Source organism: Equus asinus, chromosome 30 (genome assembly GCF_041296235.1).
Source record: "Equus asinus isolate D_3611 breed Donkey chromosome 30, EquAss-T2T_v2, whole genome shotgun sequence".
Classification (NCBI taxonomy): Eukaryota; Metazoa; Chordata; class Mammalia; order Perissodactyla; family Equidae; genus Equus; species Equus asinus.
The window spans coordinates 5,189,393-5,208,510 of NC_091819.1; the positions used below are offsets into that span (position 1 = coordinate 5,189,393).

At 40.7% G+C, this 19,118-nt stretch overlaps 1 protein-coding gene across 2 annotated transcripts in view; it reads left to right on the plus strand.

Moving 5' to 3' along the window:
• Positions 1 to 6,470: 6,470 nt before the first annotated feature.
• The window catches only part of ASPM (assembly factor for spindle microtubules), a 57,643-nt gene continuing 44,995 nt past the window's right edge, over positions 6,471 to 19,118 (plus strand). For both annotated transcript variants that reach the window (XM_070501428.1, XM_070501429.1), the window contains exons 1-7: positions 6,471 to 6,992; positions 9,306 to 9,449; positions 9,607 to 11,092; positions 15,494 to 15,598; positions 16,006 to 16,152; positions 17,484 to 17,729; positions 18,008 to 18,075. In XM_070501428.1, coding sequence (XP_070357529.1) covers positions 6,696 to 6,992; positions 9,306 to 9,449; positions 9,607 to 11,092; positions 15,494 to 15,598; positions 16,006 to 16,152; positions 17,484 to 17,729; positions 18,008 to 18,075 — 2,493 coding nt within the window. In that variant the 5' untranslated portion in view covers positions 6,471 to 6,695. The remainder of the gene's footprint in view (positions 6,993 to 9,305; positions 9,450 to 9,606; positions 11,093 to 15,493; positions 15,599 to 16,005; positions 16,153 to 17,483; positions 17,730 to 18,007; positions 18,076 to 19,118) is intronic.

Here is a 19,118-nt window from a genome sequence, read left to right on the forward strand (position 1 = left end):
TTTTTATAACCTAATCTAGGAAGTGATATTGTATGACTTGTTTGATTGTGAATGACTAAGTCCATACCCCTCAAGGGACACAAATTAAACTTCCCTTCTTGAAGAGAGGAGTAGTAAAGAATTTGGGGACATATTTTGAGAATCATCACAGACTCATTGGTTCTAGATAAAGCATTCTATAAGTCCATAGATAGTGGGGCAGGTACAGCAATCTATACCCAGAAAATGCATCTATCCCAGAGAGAAAAATACCACCTCTTCCATGCTGGAAAGGGTTACAAGTGACCAACATGCCACAGGTTGCTGGTTGGTCCCACTGAGAATGAGTCATACTGGGCGTCAGCATTGGCCTCTGTTAGCAGACTGGGCACTCAGCAGTGGTACGTCACATCAGCCTTGAGAAGGGGGAGACTGTGTTTAAGATCTTTCGTAGCCTCCAGCCCTGCTGCCATGGCCACTTTGCACATGGGTGAACTAAGCAAGGAATGGGGTCCCTGACGAAAGAGGCTGACGTCCAACAGGCCAAAGGTTTTCTTGTTTACCCGATTTTTGAGTTCCTTCTTTGCCACGTCTGCTTTCGGATGGGTATTTACATAGGACACAAGTTTCTTCCTATACCTATGTTGAGAGCCCCTGTTACATACCTCTTTGCCCCACACCTGATCGTCACCAATTTTCCATTTTGGTTTTCCCAAAGCTTTGACCAGCTGGCCAACCCGTTAGCCATTGCCCATAAATCAGCATAGAGCTTTACCTTAGGTCATGCCTTCCTCCTTATGAAGTGGACTACTAGCTGTACCATCCAAAATTCTGCTCATTGAGAGTGCTTCCCGTCTATCCTTGAGGGAAGGCTGTAATGTAGCTGTGTTCACATCTGGCCCACCATACAGGTCCATCCATAAACCAGGCTTTTTCTTCCTTTATGCAGTGGTCATAAGGAAATCCCTAATTTTCCCAAGGTGTAGTTTGAGAGAGGGGCAGCAAAATGGCAGTAGGAGATATTACAGGAATCTGAGTCATCTGTGCAGCTGACTTGTGAATTCCTGGCCTGCCCAGCCCTCGGCTTGTATATGCCACTTTTATTTGATAATGGACTGTTGCTTGTCCCATTCCGTTTTATGGTTCTTTGGATTAGACCCCTAGTCAGCAAACCTCTTTGTAAAGGGACAGATGCTGAATATTATAGGCTTTGCAGGCCATCTGATTTCTGTCACAACTATTCAACCCTGCCATTGTATTATGAAAGCAGTCATAGATAATAGGTAAACGGGTGGGTGTAGCTGCGTTCCAATAAAACTTTATTTGCAACAAAACAAAACAGCCTATGAGTGTTTTGGTCCTCAAGACATAGTTTGCTGATTCCTGAATTAGACAATTGTTGATGACGGGCAGTTGATGACGGGTCACACATCCTATGATCAGGCATTCAGTCTCTACCAGGACCCAACAGCTAAACTAGGAGCTGCTTTTCAAATGGTGGATGCTTGTCTGCAGAGGAAGGCACAGCCTTATTCCCAAGCCTGGAATTTTGTGCTGTGATGCTTCTCTTGAAACTTGCTGGGGCTTCTATTCCACGCCTCTAATTCTCCGATTGCCATGGACACTTGAGTCTTTTAGGCTATATGGCATAAGCAGCAGGGCAGCACACATGCTCTGGGCCCCACCAAAATATGTCAGTCTTACAGGTTACTAGGTAAATGGATTGGAGAGACATACGCTAATAAGGTATGTGTTGCCTCCAAAGTCTAAAGAGGCCTTCCCTCCAAATGGTACAAAGTACAGCAAGTTAGAAGGGATACCATGACATTTCTCAGACCCTTGGCCCCTTGAAAACTTTATCAATGTGGCAGAACCCTGAACTTTGTCACGCTTTCTCTCCTACTTTCTGGCTTACGTTTGTTTTCCTACTGGTATCTGGAATGCTTGCTGCTGTTAGAGAGGCAACTCACCATGGGCCCTGAAGCCCTGTGCATTCTGCTGGTTGTGCCAAGAATGCAAGGCCCTGACTAATCTTACCCAGGTCATTTCTCAGGATTGTGTGTGCAGCCAGCAGTCTTGAAGGATGAGGTGAAGTCTCCTTGCCCAAACATAGTTTATGAAAGTGGTTGAATCTCCAGTTCAGTGTTCTCCTCTTGTGATGCAACCCACTGGGTGGCCAGGCATCCAACATGGGCCCTTTCTATTGCCCCCATGAAACTTGGGGAGCAGGGGGAATCAATGTGAATGAATATGCTGACATTCTGGCTACTGCTTTTTCCATGAGTAATAAAGTCGTTAGTCTTTGACCCTGGAGAATTGTATCTTCTGCCCGCATTTATGAAACTGGCAAGCTAGGTGGGGTGGAATCTCAGACCCTCACAATTCTTGACAGCTATTTCTTGCTCATCAGATTTCATTAGCAAATGTCATCAATATAGTGAACGAGTGTGATATTTTGAGAGACATCAGGAAGATCCCAGTGCCTCTGGACAATATTACAGCTTAGGCAGGAGACTTGATCAGCCCTGAGGCCAGACAGTAATGCTGTGGTATTGCCGCTCTACATACATACAAACTGCTCCAGTTTTTCCATACTAGATGAATGGGGAGAAACTAGAAAAATACATTCGCCAGGTCAGTAGTTGCATACCAGCCAGCGAAGGTGTGTTGATTTGTATATAAAGATAACACAGCTGAAACTGCAGCAGTAATTGACATCATCACCTAATTGACATAATTAATCTACCGTCATTCTCCAGGACAAATCTGGCTTTTGCACTGACCAACCAACCAACTGTGCAAGGTAAGTGGGTAGATGGATGTAATCACTTTTCCTACGTCTCTCAGTAATCTCAGAATTGGAGGGGTGGGGAAGAGGGCATTTTCAGGGTCTTCCACTTGACCCTTTCTATCATAATAGCCCTCACTTCTTGAATCTGGGAACCAGTGTGAGAATCCTGTTGTTAAGTATTCCTATTTTGTATCCTGGAACTGGATGGATCCCACTGGACACTCGGTGAGACAGTTTCAGCCCTGGATGTCATGTATCACCTGATCTCCAGATCTCCAGAAGCTCTCACTATGGCTGGTGATCCACGATGGCATTTCAGGTTTCTGGAGTGTAGCAGAAAGGCAGAGCCATTATCTAATAACCCCTGGGAGGTCTGATTATTCCCCTGCCTCTAATCCATAGTCACATTGGTAAATGACTGCAGTTCCCTCTGGGGAAAGTTTGCAGGAAGATTTATGGTACGTATTTGTATTCATGTTGCAGAATCCTTTCTCATAGGGCCAAGACTTTTCTTGGTCAAGGAGATTGACTTAGGTCTGGGAACGAGGCAAGAAGCAATATCTACAACATTGCCCTCAGGTTTCTGCTTTGCAGATCTAGAATTTTTTCCACTATACAACTACCAAAATAATTGGCAATTATTGAAAATACCAGAGCATTATAAATCTGACACTTTGGAAGCTACAGGAAATCAACTTGGTGATGCAGCTACTAAGCAGGGAGCTTTAAAAACTTATCCAGCCTCAAGAATGCCCACTGCTCTCTGTTAACCCTGCTAACCCAGGGAAAAATTTCCCTCTACAGGCTCAAGAAATCACCATAGAAGAAGAGAAACAAAAATGGCAACAAAAAAGGGGAATTTTTCACCATGCCACACACATGCAGTTTAGACCTGGTAAAATCTATAGTACCTGTTGGAGTACAATTGCTGTTACTCCAACATGTATGTCATTTAACTCATTGGGCACCTGAAAAGATGATTTTATGGGGAAAACAGTGTTTTTGGAAACTCTCTCCCACAGTGGCTCATAAAGCATATGCTTGTTGTACCATCTGTCCTAAATATAATCCCAGGAAAACACTTCATGAGTCACAAGGTCACTTTCCCCTTCATAAGGGACCCTTTGAGGATGGCAATTGAACTTTGTTCAAATGCCACCATCTCAAGGATATAAATGGATCTTAATAGTGATTTGTCTGTTTTCACATTGGGTTGAGGCCTTTCCTTGCAGAAGAGCAATGGCTTTAACAGTAGGTAAATTATTATTAAAAAGGGTAATTCCTGTTTGGGGAATTCCTATTGAATTACACAGTGACCAGCGAACTCATTTCACTGGATGAATAATTAAATCCATTTGTGATATTCGGCCTATAATGCAGCACTTTCACAATGCTTATCATCCCCAGTCCTTGGGATAAATAGAAAGAACTAAGGACACTATCAAAACTCAATTGGCAAAACTTTCAGAAGCATTTAATCTCTCGTGGCCAAAAGCCCTTTTGCTGGTACTTCTCAGTCTTAGATCTACACATTTTGGTACACATCAGCTGTCTCCTTTTGAAATAATAACAGGACGGTCTATGCAATTAGATGAGGGAATGTAGGAACCAACTTTGCTCAAGGGAGATATAATACATTGTTGTCAGGGTCTTACTAAGACACTTAAAAGAAATGAGAAATTGGTAGCTGATTACTTTCACAGTGAGCTCCTGGGAAATGAAGACCTTAAGGATCACGGACCACACCCTGGAGAATTTGTTTATTGGAAGAGGCATCAAATAAAAGACTCTTTATAATCCCATTGGAAAGGAACACATCAGGTACTTTTAACCAATCCATGTGCTGTGAAATTAAAAGGCATAAACTCATGGATTCACATTTCTCATTTTAAAAAGGCCCCTCCTGAATAGATTTCAACTCCTGTTTCAGTCACCTAACTTCGACTGACCAAGACAAATATCTTCAAACCAGGTTGAGAAGAAGACGGCATCTGTTTAGACAGCTGTCCCAAGACTCAGGACCAGGCCTGCATTTCCAACCTTATGTCTCCTCATATAAACCCCTGTAATGCATAAACTATATGCCTACTTTATAATTGCAGTTCTTTACTCGCTGTTGTAAGACTGGCATGCAGGCAAGAATGACTATTGCTTAATGACTTGAGATGGTCAAGTGATCTTATAATTCTGGATGAATTTCTTTTCCTGAGGAAGACTATGCCTAAAACTCGTTCTTCTAAACTTATTACCATTGTTACTATATCTGTTCTATAATTGTTATAAACAATGTAATCATAAGAAGTCATATAAGAGCCCATGTACAATGTCTGTGCAATAATCTAAAAATACTTGCCAAATTACATAGCCTATGAAATGCCTCTCCTGTCAATATACACCTTCATGCTTGTATACCAACTTCTGCAAATTAAAATAAAGCCAAGGGACTTGATGGACCCAGGGCAGGAAGCAACCACCCTAGCTTTGAGGGAACCACTTTGATCATCAGTGCTTTCTGTGGAAAGATTATTGATCAAAAGGAGAAAATGATGTAAGAAAAATTTAAAATGCTAAAGTGTATGAAGTAGCTATTCTGGTTTAAATCTGATTTGACCTGATTTTTAACCAGACCAGCCTGTTTTACAGCCTGACAAACATATATTGTACATCTGCTTTAACCCACTATCTCAAAACAAAGGATGCACTCTTTGAAGACAGAAATGAATGCCTCCCTTCCTCTGACATCAATACGAGTATTCTTTAAGATGTTTTTCTTCCCCAAAACCAGGGTCAAGTTGACCTGCTGAGTATGTGTTAAACTGCAGCAAAATATCTCCTTGTAACTTTGAAAAAAAAAATGTATCCCTGTCATGCTTGATGTATGTTCTTTGTTCTGAAATGGTATATAATCATGCTGCAAACCACACTTCTCCAGAATGCTTTCTTCCTTTTGTGGAGACAGTCTCCTCAGCTCAAGTAAAATTCACCTTCTCCCTCCCATCTGGAGAATGGTTATTGGTTATTTGTGGGGACAACAGTAATAGATAAGCTATACTCATTATTATTAGATAACTACAATTAAAATAAAAACCAAGAAATTATTTGTCAGGGGCATTGCCTATCAAAACCATCACTTATGAATTATTGGGAATCTCAAGTTTCACTTGTTTATCTGGTTTTGCTCCCTGTATCCCTAGGTAAGGACCAGCATGCAAAATTACTGCACCCCTGCTGTGGTCAGTCACTGAAATAAGCATGTTCTTCCAAGCTATAAATTTAATTTTCTTTATTTTTCTCCCATTCAGCCCCAGGAAACCGCGAAAGGAAAGCTAATAAATATAATTCTGGGCGGGGTCTATTGAATGAGAAGAATTACCTAACCAATTTTTGCGTACTTAACGGTTTTGCCTAACGTTGTCCGGGGCAACGGCAGTGATTGCTGCAATTATCGTGGAAATGCCGTTCATCTCTTCCCTTCCTCACAGCCTGCTGACAAAAATCAACAGGCGAATTTCAATTCTAAAGCACAGGTTTCAGAGAGCCGCCAGGATTCCGCCTCCTCCGCGGAGAGCGACTGGCGGCGGATGCAATCATTTAAATGAAGCCCTGGCATCCCATTGGCCAAGGGCTGCTGCCCAGTGATTGGCCCTGCGAGGAGGTGGGCGGGGCCCTGGCGCGCCCATTGGTGGAGGCGGGAAGTTTAAACGGAGGAGAAGGGCCGCACTTGTTTTGCTCCTCTTTTGAGTCTGCGAGCTTGTGGGCGTTGCTTCCTCTTGCCTAGGGTGTGGGCGACGGGAAAAGAAAGGGGGCATTCGCCCCCAGGACCTGCACAGCCGCCCCGGGGAAGCAGTCGGCGTTCCTCCGCGTCCCCGCTCCGGAGCAGCCTGGTGGGAGCCGCCCTGAGGTCGGGGGAGAACCCAGCGCTGCCATGGCGACCCGGCGTGGGGGGCGAAGGTGCTGGCGGGTGAGCCCCCCGGAGCCCAGGCCGCCGGCGGGGCTGCGGGACCCCGCGGCCCAGGAGGAGGCGGCTGCCCCGCCGGTGCTGTCGCTCAGCCACTTCTGCAGGTCGCCTTTCCTGTGCTTCGGGGACGTCCGCCTGGGAGCCTCGCGGACGCTGCCTCTGGCCCTGGACAACCCGAACGAGGAGGTGGCCGAGGTGCAGGTGGCGCACTTCCCCGCCGCCGAGCGCGGCTTCAGCGTCTCGCCGCGCTCCTGGGTGCTGCAGGTGGGTCGGGGCCGGGAGCCCGGGGCGCGCATCCTCCCCCGCCGTCTGAACCGCCCCTCCTAGGACGGGTGCGGCCGGAGAGAAGGGACCAGACGGGAGACCCTTAGGGAGTCGAGTCAACTCCATCTCACGGATCTGGCGGGTCCAGTCCGATATATATGGAAGGTTGGGGTATGCGGTCAGTGGGGCGGAGACAGCGCGCGTGCACGTAGCATCAGGAGAAGCACTGAGATAGATTTCTATTCAATCAATAAGCGATTTTAATAGAATTCAGGGGTTGCGACAGACTCTTGCGGTTCTAAAGTAACGGGCGGCACTTTTAAAATGAATCCTCTTACTCTCCTGTCTGTCTTTCTGGCCAGCCCTGGTGATCTGGTGGTTCAGATTCTTTGCTCTCACTGCCTCAGCTCGGGTTCCTTTCCGCGGTCAGGGAATCACACCACCCGTCTGTTGTCATCCTGTGGCGGCTGCCTGTGGCTGTGACGCTGAAAGCTCTGCCACCGAGATTGGTGGACCGTTTCAGCGGGGCTTCCAGACTTAAGGCAGACTAGGAAGAAGGACCTGGCCACCCACTTGGGAAGAAGTTAGCCATGGAAAACCTGTAATTCGAAGCAGAGCATTGTCTGATACAGAGCTGGAAGGGCAGAGGATGTGCTCTCCACAGGGTTGCTAGGGGTTGGAATCCACTCCTGGGCACTAACGGCAACAAATCTATTTTTAAGATTGCCAGGGGTACTTTGGTTAGAGCAGCTTTTAAAAATATTTTTATTGCTTCCTATCAGTCACCTTGTTATGCATTTTAGTTTCTGTAAGTATCGGGGAAACTGACTCCAGGTAGAGTCAGGGTAACTACGTATTCTGCTGAAATAGTAAGCTTTGTTTTGGCTAAATATCTATAGCAAAAAAAGCAAAATCACCTTTTCAGGGCTATTTTCAACAAGGATGTGTGCTTTGATAAGCACACTTTAGTATTTTAATCCATTTTCTTTTTCCTTCGCTGTGGTGTGATTTTTGATGGTGAATCGCACTTTATGATCGTTGTTTCAAGAACTTCGTGGGTAACTTTTCTGCATTGCATTGGCCAGAGTAATGTTCCCATCCCTGTCCCAAAACCCAGTAAATTTATGTTCTTATTTTGGCTGCTGTAGCTTTTCCATTGGGTAGACCCTCTGAAAGCGTGAAAATAAACCATTAGCTGAGGGAGTCTGACAAGTTGTCTAAGTAACTGCTTCATAAGCAGTGAGAAGAGGCTCCAGTCTCAGGTCCATTGGTTTGTGTGTCAGCAGTGGTTCAGCTACACTTAAGAACCTACCCCTCCCCTCTATTCTAGCAATGCTTGCTTTTTTTTCTGTCTACAGAAAAAGAGATTTTGTTTTTCTACATAATGCCTTTACTTATTCCTTTTTGTTACGTGGAACTAAAAGGTTTGGTTTTGTTTTAGAATTTTCTGTTTTATAAAGTTCACTATTTTTATTTTTTAAAACCAGCTATTTATGATGTTTTATGGTTTAAAATGTTAAATGGCTTATATGTTTTATGCTTTAGAACAAAACATCTTTTTTCCCCTGAAAAACAACAGAGACAGAGTTTGCTTTGTCGTGTCAGGGTTTTGCATTTGGCAAATTCCTGCCAGGCTGTGGGTGCCCATATGAAAGTCTGAACTCGGAGTCAGGCTGCCTGGATTCTAATTACTAGTGGTTTGATTTTGGCAAAATACTTAAAGCTTTGTGGACCTTGGTGAGTTCATCTGTAAAATCAGAGTACCTGCTGTCTAGGGACATGAGGATTAAACTAGTTGCATAAGACCCCTGAAACTCTGCCCGGAAGATAAGAAGTGTTTAACAAATGTCAGTAACGATGACGTTGTGGATTATAGAGGAGTTTGTGGGGAAGGAAGAATTTAATTGATCATCTTTATATTTCTTTTTAAGAAAGTCTTCATAATGCAAGTTCATTCTATTTGAAATAGAAGTACTGTACATATTCTAAAGAAGTAAAAATATGTGATTAAATTTTTAAAAACTATTGAACTAAAATAGAATAATTTGGAGACTCTGTTGCATTGCTTTCATATACAATTAAGATTTTATTAGCATGTAATTTAGTTGTGAGTCTTGTTATTCCTAGTGGCTTTTTTCCTTATAATGAAACGAGATAGGGTAGGACAATATATTTGACTTGTTCAATGTTATTAGGCTGTAGAGTGTTGGTGACTAACACTCATTAATCCTCTAATGTATTCTCAGTTGTATATTGTCGGTTATTATACATCACTCTGTGATAGTCATTTAAAATGTGTTCTTTTGATTATAGCCCAAAGAAAAAATTGTTATTTCTGTTAACTGGACACCTTTAAAAGAAGGCCGAGTAAGAGAGATTGTGACATTTCTTGTAAATGATGTTGTGAAACACCAAGCTATCCTACTAGGGAATGCAGAAGAGCAGAAAAAGAAAAAGGTAATAAGTTTTAATCATTCTGTGGTTTACTCTATGAAAATAATAATATGTAAAAATTATTTTGACAGTCGAAGTGAGTAACATACGTAATATTGTTTATTTAAAGGTGACATTCAATACCTATCAATTTAATCTGTGTGACTGCTTATCTTTGCAGAGGAGTCTTTGGAATACCATTAATAAGAAGAAAGTTTCAGCCTCTTCGAGTCATAAGAAGAGGATTTCGAAGATTCACAATGTTAATAAAACATTTAATGTTTCCCCAAAAGTTGACAGAGTTAGGAGCCCACTACAAGCCTGTGAAAATTTGGCTGTGAATGAAGGCAGTTCCCCAACAGAAAACAGCTCTTTAATCCTTGAAGAAAATAAAATACCCATATCACCTATTAACCCCACTTTCAAAGAGTGCCATGGTGAGGCTTGCTTGCCGCTCGCTGTCCGCAGATCTACTACTTACACATTTCTTCATGCATCTGAAAATGGGGAAGTATTGAAAGAAGGGACCACCGTTTCGAAAGATTTTAATTTTAATGAGAAAGTCGTGACTGAAACTTCCTTTGACTCCCTAAATAACAGTAATGGCCAAATTGGCGAGAATAGTAAACTTCTTCTCACCCCAAACTATTCTTCAACTTCGAACGTTACACAAAACCATGGAAATTTTCTAAGTCCTGATTCATTTGCAAATGATCTTCATGCAGCTAATAATGAGCTAGACTTAGTAGCACGTTTTTCATCAAATACGTTTATGAAAGAAAATTCAAGCCCTGTGCATTTGGAATCAAAAACTGTGCATCAAATTTATCGGACAATTTTAAGTCCAGATTCTTTCATAAATGATAATTATGGACTAAATCAGGATCTAGAATCAGGGTCGATTAATCCAATTCTATCCCCACATCAATTTGTAAAAGATAATATGGCATATTTGTGTATATCTCAGCAAACATGTAAATTATCACCATTAGCAAATGAAAATTCTCAGGCCTCACAGTCTCTTCAAAATCAGAGTGAAAATGAAGTTTTACTTTGTGTTCCTAAATGTCAGGGTTTAAACTCTCCCAAGGCTGTTTTTGAAGAACCCAAAGCTTTAGAAATGAAGTCTAACTGTTACAGTTTTACAAAACAAAATCAGCCTAAATTTCCTGCAGCTCAGGATATTTCTAAACACGATAAACAGCTTAAGAGACGCCCAATACTTTCTGCCACTGTTACTAAAAGGAAGTCCACTTGTGCCAGAGAAAACCAACCTGAGACCAATAAACCAAAGGCAAAAAGATGTCTCAGCAGTGTAGCAGGTGAAGGTGAAAATGGAGCAGAGAATTCAAAAGAGAAGGATGCTTTTCCTTCTTACCTTCCAGCTGTGGATCCAGTCGTCAATCAATCTAAGAGTTATGAAAATGTCGCGACTCCTGCCTCAATGACAGCTTTAGTTGCTCGTAAAAGAAGGGGTGAGGGCAACATGGAAGATGCCAACGTGAGGGTTACAGTTACAGAACATACAGAAGTGAAAGAAATCAAAAGAATGCATTTTTCTCCTGTGGAATCGGAAACATCAACCGTTAAAAGAACGGAAAAGGTGATAACACTCGTCTCGAAACGCATTAGCAACAGAGAGAAATTAAGCCTGAGGAAGAAAAGTGGTGAGTCCTGTCTATGAAATCTTTGACAAAAGTACACCTCTACAGGGCATGTTTTCTGTTTTTTTTTGGTTTAGTTCATTTGCTGTCGATAAGCTTGAATTAACTTGTACTTTTCATTTACCAACTAGCTTAGCGGAAGATGGGGCAAAGGCATTGTGGGGCTGAGTTCTAAGATAGTTGCGATCTTGTTCTTGTTGAAACTTTTGATAGTATGTTCAACATGACTTTTCCGCATTAATTTTGATTTTTAACTACTATCGCATTCAAATACTTATCTCGATGACGGAGTGTTTTGGCCCTCCCTCAACTTGTGTACACAGGGGAAGTACTTGACTTGCCTCACCTTGGTCCAGGCCCTGATTGGAAGACTCAGTGAGGGGCCTGGCCCCTGCAGCACCATCTGAGGGAATGTGGAAGAGGCCTTTGCATACCCTGTGCTCCTGGTGACGTGATTCTCCCTCAGCCTTTCCTCGGCTGTTAATTAGGAATAAACATAGGGCCCCAGAGCTCTGCCTTCCTTTGGGGAAAAAACTCGTTGTTCCCTCCCCATTACTCACAGCCTGGCTGCCTCAAAAACAGGACTAATCCCACCAAGCCTGTTTTAACCCAAATAACCCCATGTGACCATCAAGGTCCAGGCAGGAAAACAAACCACGCTAGTTATTTAACCGCCAGTTCCAGTCCCAATCCGCCTCTGCATGCTCCATGTGGGCTGCTCTTTAAATTCATGACTATATATCTCAAGTAAGCCCTTCTTTCCTTTGGGGTACATTTTCCTGGTTTATTGACTTTATCACTTTGCTACAGACTATCTCATCCCTCCTTTTTCTCCTGAAACCTCCAACACCTGTCTCTCCTCTTCTCCCCTGATTGATAACAGTATCTAACATTTACTGACTGAGCACGGGGCTCTGTCAGACCCAGCTGTAAGTGCCTTACAATTACCTCCTTCAATACAACAAGGATACGAAGTAGGTGTTATCAGTCCTACATTTTTCAAGCGAGAAAGCCAGTGCATTGAGGCGTTGCCCGAGGTCACAGAGGTAGTAAGGGACAAAGCTGGTGTTCTCCGCCAGGCAGTTAGGCTCCAGAGCTGCTCTCTGATCCCCATCTAAGCTGATGATCTGCTTCCTACTTCACTGAGGAAATAGAAGCTTGAAATAAATAGGGAGCCCGATGCCTCCAGCTTTGTTCTTCTTTTCCAGGATTGCTTTGGCTGTTCAGGGTCTTTGCGGTTCCATACCGATTTTAAGATTGTTTGTTCTATTGCTGTGAAAATTGCCATTGGAATTTTGATAGGGACTGTATTGAATCTGCAGGTTGCCTTGGGTAGTATGGACATTTCCCAATATTTCTTCAAATCCATAAGCACAAAATATCTTTCCATTTGTTTATGCCGCCTTTGGTTTCTTTGATCAACGTCTTATAGTTTTCACTGCACAGGTCTTTCACCTCCTTGGTTAAATTTATTCCTAGATATTTTATTTTTTTTTTGATACAGTTGTAAATGGAATTGTTTTCTTAATTTCTTTTTCTGATAGTTTGCTATCAGTGCATAGAAACGCAACACATTTTTACATATTGATTTTGTATCCTACAACTTCTCTGAAGTCGTTTATTAGTTTTAACAGTTTTTCGTGGAGTCTTTAGCATTCTCTGTGTATAATACCATGCTGCCAATGGTGACACTTTTACTTCTTCCTTTCCAATTTGGATGCCTTTTATTTATTTTTCTTGCCCAATTGCTCTGGCTGGGATTCCAATAATATGTTGAATAAAAGTGGCGAGAGTGGGCATCCTCCTTGTGTTGTTACTGACTGTTTATCCCTTTGTTAACTTTCTTATCTCTGGTTTTCTCACTAATTCCAATCTTTCACTTATTTCAAGTACTATAATTAACTTATATTAACTCTGCTCCCTGCTGACTTTTTCCTCTAGGGACATTCTCTTAGCAAATTTGAATGTAGCATATGTGACATCTCGTATCTCTCTGTTAACTCTGTTTCTTTGCTTGTATTGTTTTCCTGCTTCCTATAAATATGTTCTGACCAGATAACAAATTCTTTGACTGCAAGGAACATATTTTGATCTCCTACAAGGTGTGCAATAAATGATGACCGAATGACTTAGTAACTGAATGAATGAGCAAACGAACCACTAGAGTGTTGACATTTGAACCTCTAGTTTGTTTGAGGTGGCCACCTAGTTGAGCCTCTTTGCAAGGTTTAGAGAGAAGTGGACTCGTTCGGTCTCTGATTTATAAGCCAATATGAGAGCATGATAACTCACTAAGAGTGGCTCTAGCTTCTTTGTATTCTGACAAACCTAGGAGAGCAGAGAAGTCCATTTCTCAAGATGCATTTATTTGATGTTGATAAGGTGCCTACTGTGCGCCGTGCATTGTTCTAGGCTCTGTGGATACAGGGAGAAAAGATATCATTCCTGTGCTCACGTTGCTCTAGTCCTCTGGTTGGACTGTGCACAGGGAACTGTGAAAGCACAGAAATGCAGACACTTCGCTTGGCTTTGTGTGCATGGCAAGGAGCAGTGCGGTAGTTCCAACAAAGGCTTCCCACAGAATAAAAGGGTGCCAGGCAGAGGCACTAGCTTCCGCAAGGTTGCAGAGTGAGGAATTTTTCCTCATAAATTTATTTTCAAAATGCTCAAATACTAAGACCCTTGTAACTTAATAAATATGATGTCATTATTTGGTCATGTTTCTTCTTTTCACAGTTGACATACATTTGCAATCCTTCTAAATCAAAGCTAAGCAAACTTTTCCTCCAAAGGTCCAGATAGTAAATATTTAGATTTTGCACACACACAAAATAATCTCTATTGCAACTACTGAGCTCAGCCATTGTCAGAGGGAAAACAGCCGTAGACAAATGTGTAAATGAATGAGTTGCTGTGTTCTAATAAAATTTTTACTTATGGACCCTGAAATTTGGATTTCATATAATTTTCATGTGTCAGGAAATATAATTCTTTTGATTTTTTTCCCACTATTTACAAGTGAAAAAACTATTCTTAGATTGCAGACTGTACAAAAACAGGCAGTGGGCTGGATTTTGCCTGTGGGCCTTGGTTTGCCCTCCTGTGCTTTTATTAGCTCTTTGTTTAGATTTAGCAGTGGTATAAGCTGGTGTAAAACCTGCTTTTGAGGGCGTGAACTGCTCTTCTGGTAGGTTATTTGCCGCCATGACTTCCAGTGCGCTTTCCTTTGTGGTTGCCACCTACCGTCTACCTCACTCCACCTGGGTTAGATATCTGGATATCGTCTGGAGTTCTCATTCTCCATCTCTCGCCTAGTCACTTGATTATTAAGGCTTGTTGGTTCTACTATGAAAATAATTCTTCTGTCTAATTTGTTTCCACTGCTTCTGTTTTAAATTCTTTTAGCTAACTTGGGCCATTGGAATAGCTGCCTTTTAGCTTTCTGTCTCTAGTCTTGACCCCTTTTATTCCACTGTCCATATCATGTTCTAAAATATAAATGATGGTGTTCCTTCCTAGATTGAAGTCCTTCATGGGCGTACCAGGTCCTTCAAACTGATGAACAGTGCAGGCTCTGGAACCGTACTGCCCAGCTCTGCGGCTTACTAGCTTATATATGACTTTGACCAAGTGGCTTAAATGCTCTGAGCTCCAGCATCCTAATTACATAAAATGTGGATAATCATATTACACTTCGCATAGGTTTGCTGTGATGATTGCATGAGGTGATCTACGCTAAAAGACTAGGATAGTGCCTGGCACACAGTATTCAAATATTAGCTGCCACAATTTTTTTTAATATTGAACTCTTTTCTACTTCATCCAACCTCTTCTTGTAGTTTTCTTGTATGGATTCTCTGCTCCAGTCATCTTGCAGTTCTGTCAGCAGGCCGATTCCTCATGCCCAATTTCTCCTTCAAGAGTCAGCTCAAGTGTATTCCCATTTAGAAAGGGTCTTCTACCCTTTTAGGTGAAGTGAGCTCTTCCTTCTTCTTGTTTTCATAACTGCTGATACGTACTTCTCCTTTCCGTGGTATATTATAATTCCTTTTAAATTTCTATACTCGACTGAGAACTTCCTAAGGGCTGGGACCATATCTTTCCGTTCTGCATTCTCAGCACCTAACACAGAATCCGGAATCGATACACACAATAAATTTTGGTTGAATCTCAATCATATTTCCTATAGGCACAAAATAAATTGTAGTGTCTGGTCTATAACTTCCAGATGTAGGTTTTCTTGACCACCGAGTTCGTAGCATATAGTGCTTGTGACAGCAGTTATTCAGTATTTGCTAAACGGATATGATTATGGAGAACCCAAATTTTAACTTTTAAACAGTTCATTCAGGGAATTTATTTCATTTTTTTAATGCTGTTATTCTACTTTCTAATTTATTTTAGATTCATTAGTCTACCGAACTCCTAATTCTAAAACAAACAAAAGGACGAAACCTATCTTTGCCGTGGCACAGTCTAGTTTGACCTTCATAAAACCATTAAAAACAGGCAAGTGTTTATCTTTTAAGTCTCTGGAAAGTTGACAAGGAATGAAGCCTTCATTGCATTTCAAATAGAAATGAACTGATCCTTTTTTGTTGAATAAAAGCCTTGAAGAATTGTCCAAGTGTGCAGTCAAATAACAATTAGCATATTTTCTGACTTTAATGAAACTGACTCACAGTGATTTGGTGTTTTTAAATAACCAGGAGGCACTGCCTTACTTGTTCCCTTTTTACTTTGAATGCATTTCGTACCCAAAATGCTTTCAACCATTTCCAGCTAGAAGCGGAAAATTAAATATTGTTGTTCAGTGTTTTAAAGCTGGTTTTTCCTAGTTAAAATGGTTTTTTGCTATATATTGTATAATAAGTTAGAGGAAAAGTTCTTATTCAATAACATAATTGTGTTCTTAGATATTCCTAGGCATCCAATGCCGTTTGCTGCGAAAAACATGTTTTATGATGAACGCTGGAAGGAAAAGCAGCAACAGGGCTTCACGTGGTGGCTAAACTTTATATTAACTCCTGATGACTTCACTGTAAAAACAAATATTTCTGAAGGTAAACGTTAAATTAATGTTTAAATGAAAACTCACTTTTACAGAGTTTTTAACATGAATTTTTCATTCTTTAATTAGACATATTTTATTTATTGTATGATAGTTAATGGCATGGTCCACTAATTCATTGCCATGAATGCTAAAGATTACGTAGGTGACAGTTTTTAGAGAATTCTGTACTGTGTGTATTGAACTTTTCTTTTTGCTCTCCATTCTCACTCATCAGCCAGTACAATTTCCAGCCTTTCAGGTGAATGAGTTTTATTTCAAAACAGATTTAATCTGAGTTAACAGTGAGACGTGGCTGCTAAGAAATCCAATTCAGTCTTAGCTACGTTAATAAAGTGTAATGTCCTGATGACTATATTTCACAGTCTCGTGTGGCCTGATCACTTGAGACATATTTTCTCCACTTTCTTCTTTTTTTGGTCTCCACTTTCAAGTACCTTAGTTTGTAGGCAAGCTCTAGAATTATGAGGGATCTGAAAACTGGTTGATATGGGGAGTTTTTAAAACATCTCAGTATTTATTCTGGAAAAGAGAGGACTCAGTTGTAGGACAAGATGGAAACATGCTGTCTTTCAAACATTTGAAGGATCTTCTCCTGAAAGAGAAGGAAGCTTAACTCGAGCTGCTATCCCACAGCAGCTATAGGGATCACTTCAACTCAAGATAAGGGAAAAATCCTTATAAACGTCTAAATTGTCAAACCATCTTATAGGCTGTCTTTAAGAAGATGATTTCTCCCTTGTTGCAGTGTTTTAACAAAGGCTGGTCTGTGTTCGTTGGAGAAGCTTGTACAGGATTTTTACATTAAAAGCCTCTTTGATTAGATGATCTCTAAGGTCACTTTTCTTTTTTTCCAAAAGTATGCAAAGCCTCATTTTTAGTTCTCTTCTTGAGAGAAAACGTGCTTTATAAAAACTCAAATTGCGTTTCAAAATGTAATTGATTTCTTAAAAAGCAATTCTTTAGGAGCTTATATCTTTAATTTACAGAGAGGATGGAAGCATTGAAACCAGGTGGGAGGCTATTTCCTTAGTCTGGTTTAGGATGATCACGTGTGAACTTGGATCACAGTAGTGGAGGTTATGAGAAGTGGTTGGATGTGGGATGCATTTTGTAGGTGGAGTACAGAGGCTGCAATGGTAGATTGGCCTAAGGTATTGAGTGAATGGTGATACCTTTATTTTGAGGTAGGAAAGAGAAGAGCAAGCTTGGAAGGGGTAGGGAGTAGAGTCTGTTTCAGTCATCTTAAAGAGCATTTATTGCTGGATTTAAGGACATATATAAATATTTAACCAGAAACATTCTTCCTTTGTTTCTACCCAGTAAATGCTGCTACTCTTCTTTTGGGAGTCGAGAGTCAACATAAAATAAGTGTTCCCAGAGCTCCGACAAAAGATGAAGTGTCCCTCCGAGCTTACACTGCTCGGTGCAGGTTGAATCGATTGCGTCGTGCAGCCTGTCATTTATTTACTTCCGAAAAAATGGTTAAAGCTATTAGAAAGCTTGAAATCGAAATCGAAGCTAGACGATTAGTTGTTCGAAAAGATAGACACCTCTGGAAAGACGTGGGTAAGAAGATTATGGAAATCTTGAGATTAATTCTTTAAAAACACACTAGAGATTTTGCATTTCAGAGTCAAATGTGTACATGATTTGTCCTTGCTGCCTAAAACCTCACATACTTAAATATGATCACATATATATTTAAGAGTAGAAGAATACCTTATTTAAATTATTTCATAAAAGTGATTATCCTTTCTTTCCACTGATTTTTCTCCATGAAATTTTATTTATTGCCTCTATTTGGTTATTGGTCTGAGCTTACTCACTTTTCACCTGCGTTTCAGGAGAACGGCAGAAAGTCCTGAACTGGCTTTTGTCATATAATCCTTTGTGGCTACGAATTGGCCTAGAGGTAAGTATACCTTTCAGTTATTGAAAAAAATTGTACTTTTTTTATTATATACTTTTAATAGACTTTAATAAAATATGGTTTCACTTATAAAGTCATTTGGTTATCATAATTGATCTTTCAATATAAAATTGAAGGTCATTTAATAAATGCTCACTAGGTAACTGGACCATGCCTTTATATATTATTGCCATTTCCTTGTGTAGCAGTTTTCCTGTTTGTTTCTTAAATATATACAATTTGGTAGTGCCTAGAATAACAGCTATAGTAAGATCCTTTTTGAACATTTACAAATGTCAATGTTAGGCTGTTTAAATACATTTTCTAATTTAAACCTCTTCAAAATCCAATGAGGTATATATTATTATTTCCACTTCACTGATGAAACAGAAGCTTTGATGTTAAGTGACTTGCTGAATGCCAATAATTGGTCAGGATTTGAATCTACACCAGTCTGATGCCTCTGGAACCATTTTGATGGAACACTGCTCCTAAAAATGTCATCGGAATTGGAGTTTTTCACCTGGTGCATGGCTCAATAATATTTAAAACGTTAACACTAACTGAATTAGAAAGCCACTAGTAGATGGCTGTGAAAAAGATGCTTTTAGTTTAAGAAAACTTCTGTGATTCCATTTCCATTAGTCTTTTACTTGTATACCTTTATATTTTCTTTTGGCTTTTTTACCTTTGTCACGTGGGATATCCTATTCTTACTTCAACTGATTCTACATTTTAGAGTAGAAAAATCTTTGGGACTGAGAGGAATCTTTTATAAAAGTCTGGCTTTATTTATCAAGAAATTGAGGCTGAGAGTGAACAAATGATGAGCTTACTACGGTCACATAGCTTGGAAATGTCATTGCTAAGATTTGTTTCAACTCTTATTTGAGTTGAATTTCAAGTCAATAACTTCTTTCAATGAAAGATTAATCAGAAAATTACATACCAACTGGTTCTGCCTCACGTGTCAAATAATCGGAACCTCAATTGAAGTAGAAACTCTGTTTGGGACATAGCTTTCTTGTGGCAGAGGTAAAAAGCAG